The 18,005-nt window shown below is 45.2% G+C and overlaps 1 protein-coding gene across 1 annotated transcript; it reads right to left on the reverse strand.

Annotated features, from left to right (window-relative positions):
• Nucleotides 1-1,060: 1,060 nt before the first annotated feature.
• WNT2 (Wnt family member 2) lies at nt 1,061-17,086 on the reverse strand. Its single transcript, XM_027661080.1, has 5 exons — nt 16,976-17,086; nt 15,382-15,605; nt 12,060-12,337; nt 8,794-9,058; nt 1,061-1,434 (listed from the first exon to the last, which is right to left on the reverse strand). Exons 1-5 carry the CDS (start codon nt 17,053-17,055, stop codon nt 1,205-1,207), a joined length of 1,077 nt encoding a protein of 358 aa, XP_027516881.1. The 5' UTR covers nt 17,056-17,086; the 3' UTR covers nt 1,061-1,204.
• Between the last annotated feature and the right edge of the window lie 919 nt (nt 17,087-18,005).

Here is an 18,005-nt window from a genome sequence, read left to right on the forward strand (position 1 = left end):
TCTCCACCAAGGCTGCGAGATTTCTGGGTCTTGTGAGCCTGCACATCTACCCAGCAACTTGTTTTGTGCTGATCCCAGCCCAGCATATGGACCTGACACAACCTGGAACTGCCTCCATCAAAGGTGGATGCACTCTGAATCATAAGCATAAGTTTTTGTAGAAAGTATGCAGAAAAAATCTCATTTGAAAGTCCTCATCTGAATAGAAAGTATAATTTTGAACACACTTTAAAGATTTATTAAATTTAAAAGAAGACAGAAGTTGATAAATTCTTTAGAAACCAAATCATTACTGAGGCAAAGCATTTCTTTCTCCATCACTGTTTGCAGATGTTTTCCCACTTATTCTGCACGCGAGAAAGAGGAAACCTTATCCTTAGGTAGTTGAGTGTCCTGTACCCAGCTCTCACTAGGCTGAGAAACCATTTCTTCTCTTCGATCCTGCAGATCAAAAAGCCCCCAAACCTCACTAGTTAATGACTTTTTAAAATCTTTTAAGGCAAGTTTTCACAAACATATAACTAAGACATTTACTTTGACTCTTTAATAGTTTATGAAAGTGTTGTGGTTGAATACATCTCCTGCGATTTCCTTTGTTTTATTCCGTGGGCCGACTCCTGCCCCATAGGAAGACACAGTGTGCTAATGGTGGCCAGAGTGACCTCAGGTGGCCACCCTATTGCAAACTCCAGTACATCAGGGATGAACAAACATCCCTCCAGTAAAGCTTTTCACCAACCTGGCCCCAAATTCTCTTTCATGGAGAAATCACCAACCAGTGCTCAAACTCCCAAGCCCTTCAGTATCCAGGGCACAACTGTGACCTGCCCAAGATCCTTCAGAAGATGTTTAAGCAAGTTCAGCCCATGCAGTTGCTGGTGGTAAGAGGTGCCCCATTTTTGTGTCTTGCTGTATTCCTGATGACAAGTAGTCTGGAGGAGCATTACATGGTGGTTGAAAGTGTCCTGGCACAAGTACGTCCTTCCAGAGCTGCATCAGTTTATGCACAGACAACTCTGCAGCAACACTGTCGTGCAGAAATGGAAAGTAAATGCTGCAGTGTTTCTATTAATTATTCAGCAACTTCTGTGCGATGAATAACAAAGGCAAAACAGGTGTAAAAGTAGCAAAGACCTCAGATGCCTTCCCTACACAGACCAGGGAGGGCAAAAGGTCGTGGTCCTCAGCATCAGCAGCCTGTGCATTATGTCCGGGAGATCCAGCCAGCGCTCTTTGGCGCTTTGCAAGTGTGAATATCCACCACTTCTAGGCAGTCCTGGCAGCGCACAGCACAACACCAGTGGAACTTGCACTCGCATTTGGTCATTCTGCTGACGCGGGACGTGTCGTAGCCTCTCCCGCAGCACATCACCTCACAGCTGTCCATGCCACGGGAGGTTTGGTTACACACCCGACCAGCTGTCCCAAGGGACCCTACAGAGGGAACACAGTAAATGTCAGGAGGCGGATTTTAAGGAAGGACAGAAAGCAAATGAAAATAGGTATGAGACATAATTCACAATTTATTTGATCCTTCAGCATCACATTACCCAGGATTCAACATTGAGACAGAGAAATGCCTATAATAAGGTAAAATTGCTCTCAATTGTCCCCTAGAATTCAGGTCTGGAGATGAGGAGTAAAGTGGACCAAATACTTGAAGGCTCTGCCTGATTCTCTTGATATCATCATGCTTTGCTTCATCTTTCCCTAGCACCTTCTTCCTCTCCAGAGAGCAGACACCCTCCCCGAGGCAGCTGTGTAACCTCCTCCTGCTCCCTGTGCCCAGCCTCCCAGGGCTGTGTGAAACAGGGTGCCCAAGAGGAGCATCCCTGTGGTGCTCAGGATCTCATTGGCTTTGGCGAGGAGCTCTGGGTGGGCAGGGGAGGGCTGGGAAAGAGAAGACCACAAAATTTGGTGACTGCAAGGGGCCAAAGTAACTGTGCTGCCAGTGATTAAAGTCTTGCAGAAGTGACTGCAGAAGCACCCCTCTGTCCACCCATGGTCCCCATGTCCACCAGTTCAGCTGAAGAATGGCTGCTCTGTGTGCCTCTCATCTCTGTGGGGTAACACCAAGGGTTCTCCTCCTCTTTCATGACAGAGATTAGAAGAAACTAAATTATAGCCTGCTGTAGACAGAGGAAGGGGTAAGAAGCAAACCACACCTCATCATGTTCTTGAAACTCTCAGGAGTGGCTGAAATGCCTCTGCCCATCTCCATGTGCACAAAACGGCTCTGTAAGACACCTTAGCCTGAATAACGACTGTACCACATAGGGGCTGCTGCTTATCTAAAACAAACTGATCTTAAGGTACATTTTAGGATCAATACCACAGCTGTTGACAGATTATTACTATCAATCTGAAAACTTCATGAAAATTCATTGCTTCACCTAATTTCTTATGTATTGTTATTATAAATCAAATTCAAGTATATTCATGAAATTAACATTCTTCTGAAATTTTCTGTAGCGCTAATTACACCTCCATTCTCTTCTTCTTGGTCAAAATGATATTTCCTAAATAATGACTGGGATAATTAAATTAATTGGAAACATTTTACAAAGTGTATTCACAGGTGGACACCAAACATGAGCAATTTACCTCATATAATATATACAGACATTATATATACAGAAAGAAGAAAAATATATACAGACATTAATTCAAATTTGCATAAATTAGGATAGCAAGCCAATCAATTAATAAAACTTAAGCTGTAATTAATCTGCAATTATTAAAAATCTAAGGTGCATAAATTCTAATTTTCATTTCCCCCTTATGGTGTACTTATGGTTGTATATACTGACACTGCTGTCTCACAGCAGTTCATAACATACAAGTCTTCACTGTCCCTCCATCCCCTGCTGCTCCCAGCACCAGGGCTGTTATGTTATTTCATGTTATTTCAGGGCTGTCCCCAATCCACTGATATAATGAGAGGTCTCAGGACTGGAGCACAGTCACCTCAGACTGCAGGACTGATACATGATTCAGCCTCTCAGGCATAGGGGTGGAAATTTTGCTCTTTTTGCATCTAAGTCAGGACAGGCTTCAGCTGCTGTCCCTAGAACACATCTCAGCCTTCTCTTCCATAGTCTAGATGCCTGTATTTATTTAAATATTTAAATATTCATTAGGTTGAAATATACACCTGGAAAGCTTCAATATCAAATGGCTGGCTCAGGTCTGCTGCAGGCAGAGCAGGAGGATGTTGTGTGGCCACCTGCCCCCAGGATCAGCAGGTACCCACAGCTGCCCCAGTTGCCCACCCCAGGAGCCACTCACTGGCTGCTGCCAAAGGCTGAGGCACCGGCCCTGGCTCAGGGGTCTGGAGCCACAAAGGTGCTGCTGTGCTGCCCAAGTGGCCTCAGCTGAGGCACAGTGTAATTTCCAGCTCCTCAGTTCTTACTTGCAGATGTATGGGGAAATCACACAGCAGTGAAGAAGAACCCAAGCAGAATGTACCCGCTGCTTTCAACAGGAGTTTTGCCACCAGCTTCAAAATCAAAATTATTTCAGCTGCTAACAGTCAGAAGCTGCTAACATCTGATGCTGCCCACAACAAAACATCAACATTTACTACACCACTAGGACAGGAGACTAAATGATCCACAGACTGTGACAAAACTGAAAAGAGGCTAATATAAAGGCTTAGTTTCCAGGCAAAATTAACATTTTTTTTAAAGTTCAAACAGCATCTTCAGCATCTCTATGGCTTCTCTAGCAAGAAAGAAAATGAGCAATAGTCAGCAGCAAGGAGCCAAGCAAGTTATTTGCGCGTCTTCATTACCCTGGGTAATGAAGACTACAGAAGACACTGCACAAAATAAGGCAGAGTTTTCTGATCTTTGCCTGCTACCTGTGATACACCTCCTTAGCTCTTAAGAGGCAGAATTATGTTCTAACTTGTAAAAAGTTTTCATGCAATTTTTTTGTTTTCATTTCAAGTATTGGAATTGCCATGTCTACACACATTATGTTGGCAAAACATCCACAGCTTTTAATACTGCTGACTTTACGGCCTGTACGTCAAACCCTTTCTTCTTGGTTTGCATAGCTGTTTTCTTAAGCAAACATATGCTAAGTTGAAAAATAATTTTCCCCATTCTTAAAGCTCTAAAATGTATTTATTCCTTTATAACGTGATCTTTTCCCTTCTACTCTATTGATTAAAAATCTGATGTCAAGTAATAACATTAATTATTTGACTTCCACCTAAAAAAAAAAGCAAAACCAGTGAAATCCCCAGTAATAGTTTCCTCACTAGTGTTTTGGGGGAAAAATTAAAGGAAATATTCAGAGAAAAGTATCTCTGAAGCTACTGGAACCTATGTACAACACCCAGTATAGAAGGGCTGGAAAGAACAGGCAGCACACATTGGAGGCAGCCTTGTCTGGAGAGGCTGGGATTTCCAAGGCCAGTAATGAAGAGACAGCAATGTGTTGACAAAAACAGCTTATCCAGATTCAATTTTGAGGAAATATGTGTCTCATTCTAGTTTCTATAGCCACTGAGAGACTTCATAACCTCTCAGCTCCCAGAGGCTCTGGGGGTGATGGCACTGCTCCCTTGCCAGACAGTGCTTGGAGGGGAGCTGCCCTAATGGAAGTCATCACAAGCTCTACCATAAGCCCACACAGGGCTGGAACACTCAACATGTTTGCAATGCTCAGGCTGTGAGATACAGGCCAACAAGTTGAACCGGGACTGCCTGTATGAAGCCAGCCTCAGTGAGAAGTTTTTGACATAGATCAGGATTGGTTTCCCTCCATGGGTTACATACCTCAAGTACTAACACATCTTGCACAACACCAGGACTCACAGGCTACACTTTAAATTCCAGGCTACAATCTGGACTTGGCCTCATTCACCTCAAAAATGCAGCAAATGGCTTATATGGGACAGCAAGAGAATAAATTAACACAAAAACAATCCTGGGAAGGACCCAAAGCAGGTCACCCTGGCCACGTGATTTGTCACCCAACACACAACTCCAGAGGGCTGCCTGTAGCATTGCACATGCCTCTCCACAGTGCTTTCCACCAGGAGACCAGATGTGGAGGGTCCTCAAACACAGCTACAGTACCCTGTCTGCCTGTTGGGGACAGAGGAGATGGACACCACAGTCCAAGTATGCGTCCCCAGCCCCAAGCATAGGTAGAGGCAGTGACACTGGTGTTGACAGTACTCAAACTGGGACCATGTGAGTGTTGGGAGAAACCTAGGGATGACTTGAAGCACATGGCACATGGATTTGCAACAGGTCCTGAAGGACTGCTGCAGCAGTTTGAGATTATCTGCACATAAATATGCCCTGCGTCTGCTCCACCACCACCTCCACATGGCTGAAGCCTCACTGCTATAAGAACAGATGTGAACAATCAACATAAGCTCACCAACCCCATCCTGCCTTTGCCCACCACCTCCACCTTGATGCCCACACCTGGGGACACAACCTCCTGGCTCATACACATTATGTCAACACGCTTAGTTGAGTTCGGCTTGCTCTACACGCTTTGGTGGGGGTCTCCCTGTAGAAGGAATTTTCACTCAAATACTGCATAGAGTTTTTTGATTGCTCTGTACAAATGATTAATAAACCAGTTCTAAAACATTTTCTGTGGCAGGCAGATGTTACACTGCTTTAATAGTGTCCATGATCAACAGGCTCTAACAAAGGCTTGGCCAGCAGGCTACAGCTGTTCATGTGCTTATTTCTAAAGCAGTCTCTGCTTGTCCACCATTATGTTCCAAATAAACTGGCAACAGCTTTCAATCAACCTAGCCTGCATGGATGGGCAAATAGCAACCTTTTAAAACTTAAAATACTTCAAATAGAGGCTTATAAAAGCAGACAAGCAAGAGGGGGTTTTAGAGCATTTCATAGGGGAAGTAATGCATTCAGGGTAAGGGAGTATGTGTGACAGCGGGACTGCCACTTGTGCAGCTGTCACTTTAGTTCTTGTCACAGCTCTATCATTCTTAACAGGTCTTTCCCTGGGCAGTCCTGGGTATGCTGGTACTGGGTTTGGAGGCTGGAAATTTATGATAATATAAGGAAGAGTGGCAACATTTCTATGTTCGTGGCAAGATTTTTCAAAGCTCTCTGGGATGTCCTACCTCTGTTTCTATCAACTTTTGAGTACAAAATTGTGAGCAAAAATTATTTCAGCAGAGTTATGTGAGCATAGTTAAATGAATTCTGAACACTTCTGAAAATCTTCCTTTGGTCCTTCCTGAAATCTCAATGTGAGGGAAAACGCGGTCACGTTATTATATTCTCTTTCTATTGAACTGCTATTAGTGATTTCCACATATTATGTCTCTCCTGAAGTCAATTACTCCCCTTTTCCTTCTAGAGAAAGAAAAACCAAATAAACCATATATTTCATACTGTAGGGGTGTTCCATGTATGTATGTCCAGCTACCCAGCTCAGAGTGCCAGACCCAGGGGGCTGTATTCAGCCTCAGCACTCTCTGGTGACTGCCCACCAACAGAGAGAAGAACCAGGGCTAAAAGCTCCAGTGGCAGAAGAGAAGGTATCTGCTTTTTTCTGGGTAGGCTGCTGATGGCAGAATCCCTGAGCACCTTTAAGTCACTGGTTCTTAAAGTTTCCTCTGGGAATCCTTCATTCAGTCCCAATACTAAGCAACCTCCAGCTATACTTTTTTTCCTGAAGCACTAAATCATTCTCCAGGGAATACAAGTGAAAGGCAGAACTATATTCAAGGACATACTAAAATGCAGCGGTACTAGATTAGCTGATGCTGAGATGCTCCCCACCTATTTCCAAACTCAGACTTCCAAAATGTCATTTCATTTGCAGCCATTTAACAGGGCTGACACTCTGGAGTGCTCAACAGGGCAAATATAAAAAATGAAAAAATGTTATTCAGCTGCCAAAATCATCTCTCTCAAAGCCAAATCAGGTTTTGTTTGTGTGATTCTTCCCTTGCTCCACACAAGCAGCAGGGCACTCCACATCCCATCAAAAGTTTTCTGCAGTTTGCTAAAAATATGCTCTTTCAAACAGCCACATTCCCTGAATTCTGAGCAGCAAAGAAATGTTGCCTCAACTGCAGCCTTATCTTGAGCTAGGCCAAAGCACATGTCAGACTTTGCCATCTCTGGGCAGGCTTGTCAGCGTCTGGCAAATGCACATAATACATTGCAGTGAAAAATGCTTGCTCTCCTCCACGATAACAAGACTGACAGATGAGATTAGGCTTAATACAAGGAGATTATTAAATTGTTTTTTGACATAGAATTGGGTTGTGTACAGGTTCTTCTTCCAGGAGATAAGAAATCATGGGTTTTATAATGGACGAGGCAACCTCAAGAAATAAATGTTTTGAAAAAATCCTAGTCTGCAAAGTTAGTCTCTGCACAATGCCACAATATGCCTATTTATTCACTTGGGTTGAAGTATTAGACTTCACAATGTTAGCCACTATTCAAGGAAGAATATGTTCTTATGCAGGTAATAAACATCACCTGCCAAAACCATAAATAACATCGAAAATTACATTGACTACTCAACTAACCAGAAACACTGCACAATGTAAGCATACTGGATGAAATAATTCTGGGTTCATTGAAGTCAATAGTACATGACCAGGAATTCACATATTGTTCTTATTTAGGTACAGTTGTTCTGCAATGTTTATTCCAAGCAAACTTGGATTGTAAATATGTAGCAGTGCCAAGAAGAGTTGAGCTGCATTGCTATCCAGATACTTACAGATATGTCATATGGGGTGCAATCTGGCCTGTTATACAACCTATTAATTAGTTCCACAACATCTCTCATACATTACTCAGTCTGGTTCTCTTTTCCCAGTTTCTGGTTTTCTAGTTGCTAGTTTTTAATTGCCACATCAGGAAATACTATACATGGGTCAAGAACTGTTAGCAGGATTCCTGGTGCTTGGCAATTCCTTGAATCCTGGAACACTGCTAAGCGCATCTCTATCGACTCTCTGAAAGCAGGAAAATTCAGCGTTAATAGCAGCCCTGAAACTTTATTTCTTCCCACTGGGGCTGGCACAACTCTTCAGAGAATGCAATGGTTGTCATGAACGGAGCCAACACTGTCTTGTACAGAGGAATAAACCGCTGTGTTGCTCAACATTGTGTCCAACTGACCTCTGTTCTTTCACCCACCTGCACATCCTCCAGCTGCCTCGCTCTGTGTTACCCACAGCTGCCCTGGCTGGTGCAAGCATCGTTGGGTTAGCACCAAGGGGCTGTACCTGCCACATGGGGAGAGGTGTGTCTACAGCCAGGGGAGCCACGGTCACAGTGAGCAGCAGGGAATGTGCAGATAAAGGAGGGCACTGCAGCAGTAGCATAACGATGTGGAAGAGAAGCAACGCAACAGGAGGTGGTATCACAGGGACATCACAGGACTTGGGGCAGCTCTGGAGTGAGCTGTGTGACACAAGGTGTATGCAGTTCTGCACAGTATGGACATGTCTCCAGAGCATAACTCAAACTGAAAGTGGCTGAAAGCCGCTTTTGCCTTACAGCATCTCCAGGGCTCCATAGCATCTGGCAGAAACTGCTGAATCACATTAGAACAACTGACTGTTGCACATCTAGAGACATCGAGAAACTATTGTTCTTGTATAGAGCTGTCCTTCCAAAACATCTTCCTGGCTTTTTCCAGCTGGTTACATGCATGGATTTATATACACACACACACACTCTCAATAATAATGATAATTTTTGACCTTTGAATTACAAATGTCTGAAATAAAACCATTCATGTGTAATGATAGAGGCTTACCTACATCCCTGTCCCTGATACAGTAGTCTGGAGAGCTTTCAAAGTATACCAGGTCATTCTTAGTTGGCTTCTTAAATTTCTTATTAGCCACAGTGAAACCTGTGCCATCTTGATTCATGACCACCTGAATTGCTCCATTGTATTTCTTCCACAGATAATCTCCTGTTTTCCTAAAGTCTGCCATGGCCAGCCAACAGGTCCTTAGAGTGCACGATCCGCTCACACCGTGACATTTGCACTCCTGTTTCAAAAACCGCTTCACGGCCTGTTTAGAAATGCAGTAAAATATACACAGGTAAAACAAACTACAATTGATTGCTTCTCAGCCCTTTTCCATCCATCCTGTAATGCCAGGCCTGCGATGAGTCTCCATGTTATGGTCTGTAGTGACACCCACTGGTAGCATCAAGCACCAACTCACATGGTTGATCTGCTCTGGTTGCTTGACTCAACCTTACACACAGTCCTCCAGCTGGTGGGCTTACCTTCCCACTCATCCCGAGGATCGAGATGGTCCATAGCACTAGGACACACTGGGCAGGAGGAAACGATCTGGGAAACAGACAGAATCATTCACCTCCTTGGGAGGTGAACGCACTCCCTTTCCCCATCGTTCCAGCTGCAGCGTCGCTATGCTGACCCTCTCTGGTTCATCTTCATGAAGTTGCCTTTTGCCTTGAATGGTGTTTCAAACATTGTCCAGGAATCCATAGGCATCTCATATTTAAATAATTTTACTGAGGCTGTACAAAACATCAAACCTGGGCTAGGCATCAGATCTATGCAAAATTTTAAAATACAGTATCCTTAAAAGGCTTATAAACCTTTTAACAAACATTTTAGAATAAGGCCTTCATTAGTTTGCACTGGAGAAATCACCTTCATCATTAATTTAACGTCTTGATAGCACTAAAGCCACGTCAGCTTCATCGCAGATGTTTAGGCTACCTGTATGATGTTGGAGAACAACAGATGGGTTCATAGGCAATAAATAATTTATTTCTAATTCTGAAGATATGGATATTTGATGTATAAATATTATACCTTAAGGGTTCATGAAATATGAACATTTTAGCTTTTGTACAAGAGGGACGGCACCATGGGAGGAAGGTAACAGAGAGGAAAGTTCTGTGATTAGAAGTGAGATTGATGGACAGTGGAGCAGCATTTTTCAGTCAAGCACTTAGTAATAAAGAGAGAATGTATTATAAAACCAAAGTATTTTCAATTTTCTTTCCAACTTTTAAATTATATGACTACTTCAAAGAAGTCACTGGCATTCCCATGGCCCCACTTCATTGCCAATGGTACTATCACAAATCTGGGATTTAAGCAGATGCTTGGTTTTAATTATCTGAGCACAAATCAGTTTAACTACTTGTATGTTTAAAACAACTTGCTGGAAGGGTTGGACGTGATCTCAGAGGTCCCTTCCAACCCGGCTGATTCTACGATTCTATGATTCTAAAAGTGGAAGAAGCATACAGGAATGCAGGTCTCTTTTTTTGTCCATGATGTTCCTATACTGATACACATCATGTTATGTTCTATGCTTCATATGGAAATATTATAAATATTTATTCTACTTATTATTTAATTAATACAATTGGAATAGTCTAGTTTTAAATGAAACTTATTGACAACCCTTTAGGGGGCAAGAAAAAGCTGAGGGCACAGATGGTTTTACCCAGGTCCAAATGCCAGTCTTATGGGCAGCTGAGGTGGTGGGATCCCCTGCAAAGCTAAACCTACACTATTGCACTTTGGATACAAAACAGCATCCCTGTCCATAAAGCAGGTCCTAGGGAATATGAGAACATGTTTATTATTTTTAATTGAATATATTTTTTAAAATCTCTTGATCTTTTTCTAAAAATCTACCTGCTTACCAGGACTTCTTTAGTATTTGGCAGCGGTATTTTTTAAAACTTACTAAGATGCTCAACTATTACAGAAAGTAGTTCTCATCATAGAAATTATTCACCCCTAAAAATTCTTTGCTACTGTTGTAGACTGCAGTCTCTTTTGGACAGTAACATAAACACAGCCACAGTACTGCATGTGCATATCATTGACCTGAAAAACCTCATCTGTCTATATTACATATTAATTACACCTGCTGGCAATAAACAGGTGGAGGAAAGATGACGAAGGACAAATATTTATCAGGAAAATCATCTACTTGCAGTACCATTCATTAGAATTGGATCATTTCTTTTAATAATGGTTATAAAATTTTATAATAAATAATGGTTATAAATAATTTTATAGATTATATAAAGGGAACTTTTTAACACAAAAAGATCAGAATATGATCAATTTACTTCCTACTGAATATACCTTAAGGAAAACCAAAGGTAAGAAAGAAGAAGTCTCTACAAATCATTTCAGAAGTGCTTGGTCCAGCACATTAAAGCATTTTTTGGTATTATTTCAGATTTTATAGAAGCAGTACATTTTGAACACGTTTCAAATAATGAAACAACGTATTCCAGTATTCAGTATTCCAGTATCTATTCTTACTATTTATAGCTACCATCACAAAATGTTAGTGCACAAATTCCTCAGCCCTTGCACCAGTAGTGGGTAATACACCAGGCAACTACTCCTTCTATTCACCTACAATGTAAAAGTAAAGACTTTTTGTTGAAATTCAGGAGTGGTATTCTCATACAGTGTTTAGAAAAGGGGATTGTTTACTGCAGGTCATGGCCCAAGGCCAAAACCTTTTGGAGGGTCATGTAGTTTGGATTTGTATTCTTAAAAAGTAAAGCAATTACTGTTTATCTCTGCTCACTTTATGATTAGGTTTACCATACACATAAAGGGACAGACATGATGGTTTTTTTCTTTAGTGTTATTTTGAATTTGCTCTTTAAAGTCAAGCCTGTTCTTCAGTGTGGTCTTCAGGAATTTCTATTCTGTATTAACCAAAAGTAAAACTCTGCCTTATATAAGAATTAAGCTCAAAATGAAACCTGCATTCAAATTTATCCTGTAATGACTTGGACTCCTGCTTAACCTCCCACACAAGGAGCCACTGAACTGACTCTGACTATTAATCAGTTGAATTCAGTCTGTTTGAAGATCTCTGTCACACACTGAACCTCCAAGGGAGATAGAAATAGCAGCTCAGGCTCCTGCTCATCCCATATTTCTTCCTAACAACTCAGACCAGACAGCAAGAGCTAACCATTACCCGCCCCAGACACGGGAGAGTTCTCCAAGAACATCTCTAGGCATCTATCTGTTGGATGGACACCCACCTTCCTTCCAGCTCTGTTGTTGTGAAGGTTCATCAGCGCCCTTGCATCTTTTCCTTTCCGTTCTTTGGCATCCACAAAGGCTCTGGCAAATTTAATGCCATACTCAATATTATCGCTGCAGCCACCCCAGTCAAAATGGCCCTTGCTGTCCTTGGCAGAGCCTTTCTTCTTGGGATCGCAGGAGCAAGATTTCAGCTCCCCTTGGCTACATGCCCTGGTGATGGCAAAAACAACTCCAGCAGAGGAGATGGCATGTACAAAAGCAGATTCACGACTACCTGAAACAAAAGAAGTCGCTTTAAAAATCATTGGTGTAGCTAGTCTGAGCGGCTGTCCAGAGAGTTAGCCTGGACTTTTTTGCAGAGCAAAAGATAAAATTAGGCTGAAAACATACAAATACACATTCCCTGGAGCCAGAATTAGTCATGGCTTAAACTAGGACCCCTCCCTGGTAAAAGCTCATCAATATAGTGTTAAGAGTTGGAAAATATTAAACATTTGCTTCTAATATTGATTAATATACTTTCACGGATCAGTTGTTCTGTACAGATACGTGAAAAGGACAGCTGGTATTCCTATCATGTTTCACCAATTTAGAAGAATATATGAAGGGCTATTTGAGAGACAAGTTCAAGAAATTATTAAGTAGAGACACTAAAACAACATGTACATTGCAAAATACTGCAAGTAACTCTTGAAACTAGATTTTCCTCTCCCAAAGCATTCGGAATAGACTTTCTTGCTTAAAAGGTGGTACGGAGAAAACTTGGGTGTTATTTCCTGAAAAAAAGCTAAAATTAGGTTTTCTGCCTAGAACCAAGCCCATAACCATAATTGACGCAAACAAGTTCCATTAAATCAATGGTACATGCTTGTGTCATTGAGGCAGGATTTGGCCTGGCAGCTGTGACTTCTTCATGCCAGCTGCTCTGGCAGCTTTCCCTTCTCCTAACCAAGATACTTTATTATACCAAAGAAATTTCTAGATTATGTCTCCTCATAGGCTATTAGGCACATATTTCAATGTAATAATTGCTTTTAAGATTAGTACTTTACAATACAGAATTCTATTATACTGGCACAAATCTATTTATGGAAATGGAATATTTTCCTACTTTCTGAGTTTTCTAGCATAGAAAGAGAAGTAGACTTTTGTGCAGTATCTAAGACCACTAGCAGTGCGAAAGACCCGTTTGAAGGACTTGTAAGCCTTAAATAATATTAGCACAGTAAAGTAGGACCCCAAAGACAAATGTTACCTGTTTTTTTTATTGTAGAGGCAGCATTACACCATATAACTTATTATTTAGTATTTCAATTCCAGTAGCATCTATATGTTTTAAACAGGAATGGGCCCTGAATTTCCCTGTGCTGTGCAAACCTTCAGCAAATGGCAATTAAAAGTTTTCAAAAGGACTGGACAAGCCATGCCTTCCCTACACTGCCTTCAAAATCAGGTAGAAGATACTATGGCTTGCTAAAAATCGTGCTCCTTTGAAGATTTATTTCTGAGAGAGGTTGTTGAGAGACATCAAAACTTTGTAAAGTGTTAGTTAAAAATAAATTTAATTAATTCAAGTGTTAATTAAACACTTGATATCATTGGAAGAGAAATGTTTCATTTGAGTTTACTGAAATAATCCAAACTATTTAGTTATATTAGAGCACTATCAAGCTACATTTCCATGGCAATCACAGCCTGATCAGGCTCAGTGTAGAGCTCAGAAGCCTGATGTGCTGTCATTCTCTCACATAAGCCGACAGCGAAAATTTCCCTTTAGGAAAAACTGCATTTTTGCTTCTTTTATTAAGTAGCCTCATCAGAATTAGGCCATGTTCTGCCAAACATATTTCCCTGAATAACAGACAAACCTCACAGAAAACTTCAGCCTATGGGTGAGGTTACTGGTTACTCACAAATAATTGCTAAGGGAACACGAAGCTGGTTACAGAAACCAACTGCTCACCAACAGCAGAATCTGGCACCAAATGATGCTCTGTGGATGAAATCTCACTGCTTGGACCAGCATGCCCAGTGTCTCCCATCCTCCCCTCTGTCTCCACCAGTGGGGCAATGGTCCCCAGGGGACTTTCCTCTTCCCCTTCTTGCAGGCAGCATGCTGCTCACAGCCTGGAGAGGCTGTCTTGAATGGTGCTGGGGACATCCCAGGGACTCAAGTGCCAGTTCGGGGTCAGCCCCACTGGCTGTGCACCACAGCTGGGTGCCCAGGTGTGGCATTTGGTGAAAAAAGCCACAGTTTCTGAGAATCTCAGCATATTTATCACTCAGGTAAGGACATTCTGTCACAGTAACAGATCTCAGTCATTTCTTTGAGTCAAAAGGACCACACAAGAGGTTTGAAGACTCACTGGTCTTCAAACTAGTGCTGATGCCTCAGCCCAACATTTAGATGACAACACCACCCTGCTTAACCATCCTCCCTCAGGGTGGGAAGCACACTGTAGTCCTAAGGGGCTTGAGGTCTGCACAAGCCTGGCTCACCCCATCAGATGTGTGTCCCCTGCTTCTCTCTCCCCCGAGCTTGACCTGGGGGACTGGCTGTCACAGCCCCTGCAGAGGTCAGGGAGCCTGGAGCTGTGCTGCCCCGGCACGGCCGCAGATCCCAGCCTCGCAAGCAGCACAGCCCTGGGGGGATTGTACCCTGCTGCTGTGCTTTCCAGGTAAAATGCTCCAGCGGGAACCGGCGTGCAGGAGTTGTCGTCTGTCATCCCAACGCACAGGGCTCCTGTTCACGCATGAGCTGCCCCTTTCAGCCCGCCCCACCCCGAATACCGATATCCCGAGGTTGGGCTGTGATGGAAAATTCTCTGTCCTGCTTCACTATTCTGCCGCCTCGGTTTCCCCGTAGCCCTTAATTTGTGGGTCCATTATGTACCAAAAAAAAGTTGGGAACTGCATAGCCATCCCTTAACGTGTCAAAGCCCCCCACCCCTTGTCTTTCTTATTTGATACACGTTTTTAAGCAATGCAGCACTTCGCATCATCATATATGCCGTTCTTTTGACTGTCAGACCCTAGAATAAATTTGCATTTCCCCTTCCCTTCCTCCTGAAGTGTAAAACGCAGCTTCATTCTTGCTAAGAACAAGGATAACAGGGGGATGGCCACCGCTTCCCGTTGTTCCCCACCACTGCCCGGGCGGTGTCAGCCCACAGGACCCCTGGTACCCCCGTGTGGAACCCTTGTACCCTCACGCCGACCCTCTAAACCCCCGTTTATTCTCAGTCCGTAGGCGCGGGGGCTCCGCTCCCCGCCTGGGCCCGCGGGAAGCCCCTCCCGGCCTCCGGCCCCGGGACTCACTGCGCAGCAGGACGCGGCCGAGGAGGCGCTGCCCCCGCTCCAGGGCGTTGCAGTCCCAGCGGTGCCGGCGGAACTGGTGCTGGCACTCGGCCGTCCAGGCGGCCACGCCGCGGCCGATGGAGAGCATGGCCTCGGGGTGCCGCCGGCACAGCTGCCGCTGCCGGCTCACCAGCCCCGGCACGTTGTCGCACATCACTCGCGACGAGCCCACGGCGCCCATGTACCTGCGGGAGGGAAGGGGCAGTGCAGCGGCGGGGGCCCGCGGCGACCCCCGGGCACCGACTCCAGGGGAAGGAGGGTCCTCAGTGCCCTGGAGCCTTCCTCAGGTGGGTCCAGAGCTACAGCTACCTCTGCCTTTTTGGTGGAAATCCTTTACCATTAGTCACCGATGCTGTGCTTTTTAATAAAGTGAAGCATTCAGGAGAACCCCAAGCCCGGCTATTGCAGCACCGTGCAGTACTCAAAAAAAAAAAAAAAAAAAAAAAAAAAAAAGCCTTGACAAAAATTAAATTACATCATCTGTATCCAGATGGTCTCTATTAGTCCTGAAACGTTTCGAAAGGTACCTTTCATAAACTCCAAACTTCTGTAGGTGTCTTTTGAAGGGATCAAACAGAAGAAAATGTCCTTTTCTTGTATTTTCATTATTTTATACGACCATAAAATCGTTAAAGCCGTGACTTCCAAAAATATATATATTTAAGTGGCAGTTAGAAGACACCATGACAAAAAGCTATCGCAATAAATAATATTTATACGGCTAAGGACACAGATAGTCATTTTATTGAAACATACTCAGTCTGATAAATCAGGCTTTGATCCCGTGTCAGCTGGTGTCAAGGTTAAATGTGTTCCCTAGGTTTACAAGAAGGGTTTAACTCCTCTCCTATACCAAGACTTTTCAGGCTGGCCTTGGTTGGGGTCCCCAGTTTGAGGAACAGTGTGTTTTCATTCAAACCCGTTTTGCAGCAAGCTACCGACATCAACTATCACTTCAAGCTGGGCCCGGGGCTGCCGGCAGGGCTCTCAGCCCTGTGCCCTTGCAGTTTAGTGAGGGGAAACTGTGCAGGAGGGAGGGGCTGAGGAGGGCGAGGAAGAAAGAAAAAATAAATTAATAATAAAAAAAATAGCGTTGCTGTAGCCAATTCCCAGCGCCGCCGGGGCGCGGAGGGCCGGCTGCCAGGAGCAGTGCTTCACCCGCGCCCCTCGGGCGTGTTCCCCGCCCGCCTCCCTGCCTTCCTCCCGCTCCCTCGGCGGCCCCGCAGCCCGGGCGGTGCCCGCTGCCCCCGCCGGGTCCCCCCACACCCGCAGCCTTGTCGAAAGCCCCGTGCAGCCCCCGCTGCTGCGCTGTGCTTATGGGGAGGAGGAGGCCGGGGTGCGGGGCCGGGGTGTGGAAGCAGATGCCGGGACCGTCTAATCCCGCTCTCTTTAAGGCTGGACTTTCTGGACCGGAGCAGCTGGCAGCAGCGAGCTTCGTTTGTGAGAACCTGAGAGGGAGAGGCTTCCCCCCCCCCCCCCCCCCCCCCAGTTCACAATTAATCCGACCCCACCTTCCCCAAGAGCAAATAAAAATTCCTGGAATTGCACAGCTTACCACCATGAAGAAGTGACTGGTGGGGTCGCCCAGATCAAGACCAAAGGAAGAGACCACCAGATCCCAGGGAGAAAGTTCATGTTAGAAGCGCTTCGGTCCACATCAGGTCAGTCGCGGGGGGCAGAAGAAATCCCATGGAGCAACAATTATGAGCAAATGCACCTCGAAGGCTAGTTCTTTCCCGTGGGTCAAGCACCTTCGCATCCCCACGCGCGGCCCCTGACCTTACTGATCCCCGCCCGGGGTACGGGGGATGCCGGTCCGTGCATCGCTCTGGATTCCTCTCGGTTCGCCCTGCACCAAATCCTTCAGGACATGGAGTTCAGCCCCGCTCTCATCCTTCATCTTTGCCCTGATCCAGCTCTTCCCTGCAGTCACGGCAAAACTGAGGGGCTGGTGTGGGCTGCTCTCGGACTGGGTGGGTTCTGCTTTGGTTGGTGTTTTTTTTCCTCTGAAAGTCTGATGGATGAAATGATGTCAAGAGACACTGGGGGAAGAGGAGGAGGTAACACCTCTGATTAGGCAAGGAATCCCGAGGAGCCAGTTGCTTTCCAATAGCATTAAGAGCAGACAGTGAGTTCAAACCCGTCAGCAGATGCTACACGACCTGCTGCCGAGTCGGCGGCGGCCCCGGGCGGCTGATACAGACCGGCAGCGCTTGGCACCCCTCGGGGTTCGGCGCGACGGCGCTTCAGGCTCGGTACGAGCGCTTGCGAACATCGAGCAAGGAACGGAACCGCGACGCGGTGCGAGGGGAGAAGCGGAAAACCAGAGCAGCCCCGGTGCGGGGTGTGACACCGCCCGGCCGCCTCCCCTCACCCCGGGCCCCGCACAGCCGGGCCGGCTCCTCCACGGGCACCGGCTCCGCCCCGGCCTCCCTGCCTACTCTCGCACCGCGGGGACCCCCAGCCCGTGGGCTCCTACAGGGGGACGGGCTGCGCGCCCCATCGCGGCGCTTGAAGCCCGGGACGAGGGCACCTGCTGTCGCCGCAGCGCTTCCCCGCTCCGAGCGGCCACCCGCCGCCCCTGC

The sequence above is a fragment of the Corapipo altera genome, unplaced genomic scaffold, assembly GCF_003945725.1.
Source record: "Corapipo altera isolate COAL_440 unplaced genomic scaffold, ASM394572v1 1, whole genome shotgun sequence".
In the NCBI taxonomy this organism is placed as follows: domain Eukaryota; kingdom Metazoa; phylum Chordata; class Aves; order Passeriformes; family Pipridae; genus Corapipo; species Corapipo altera.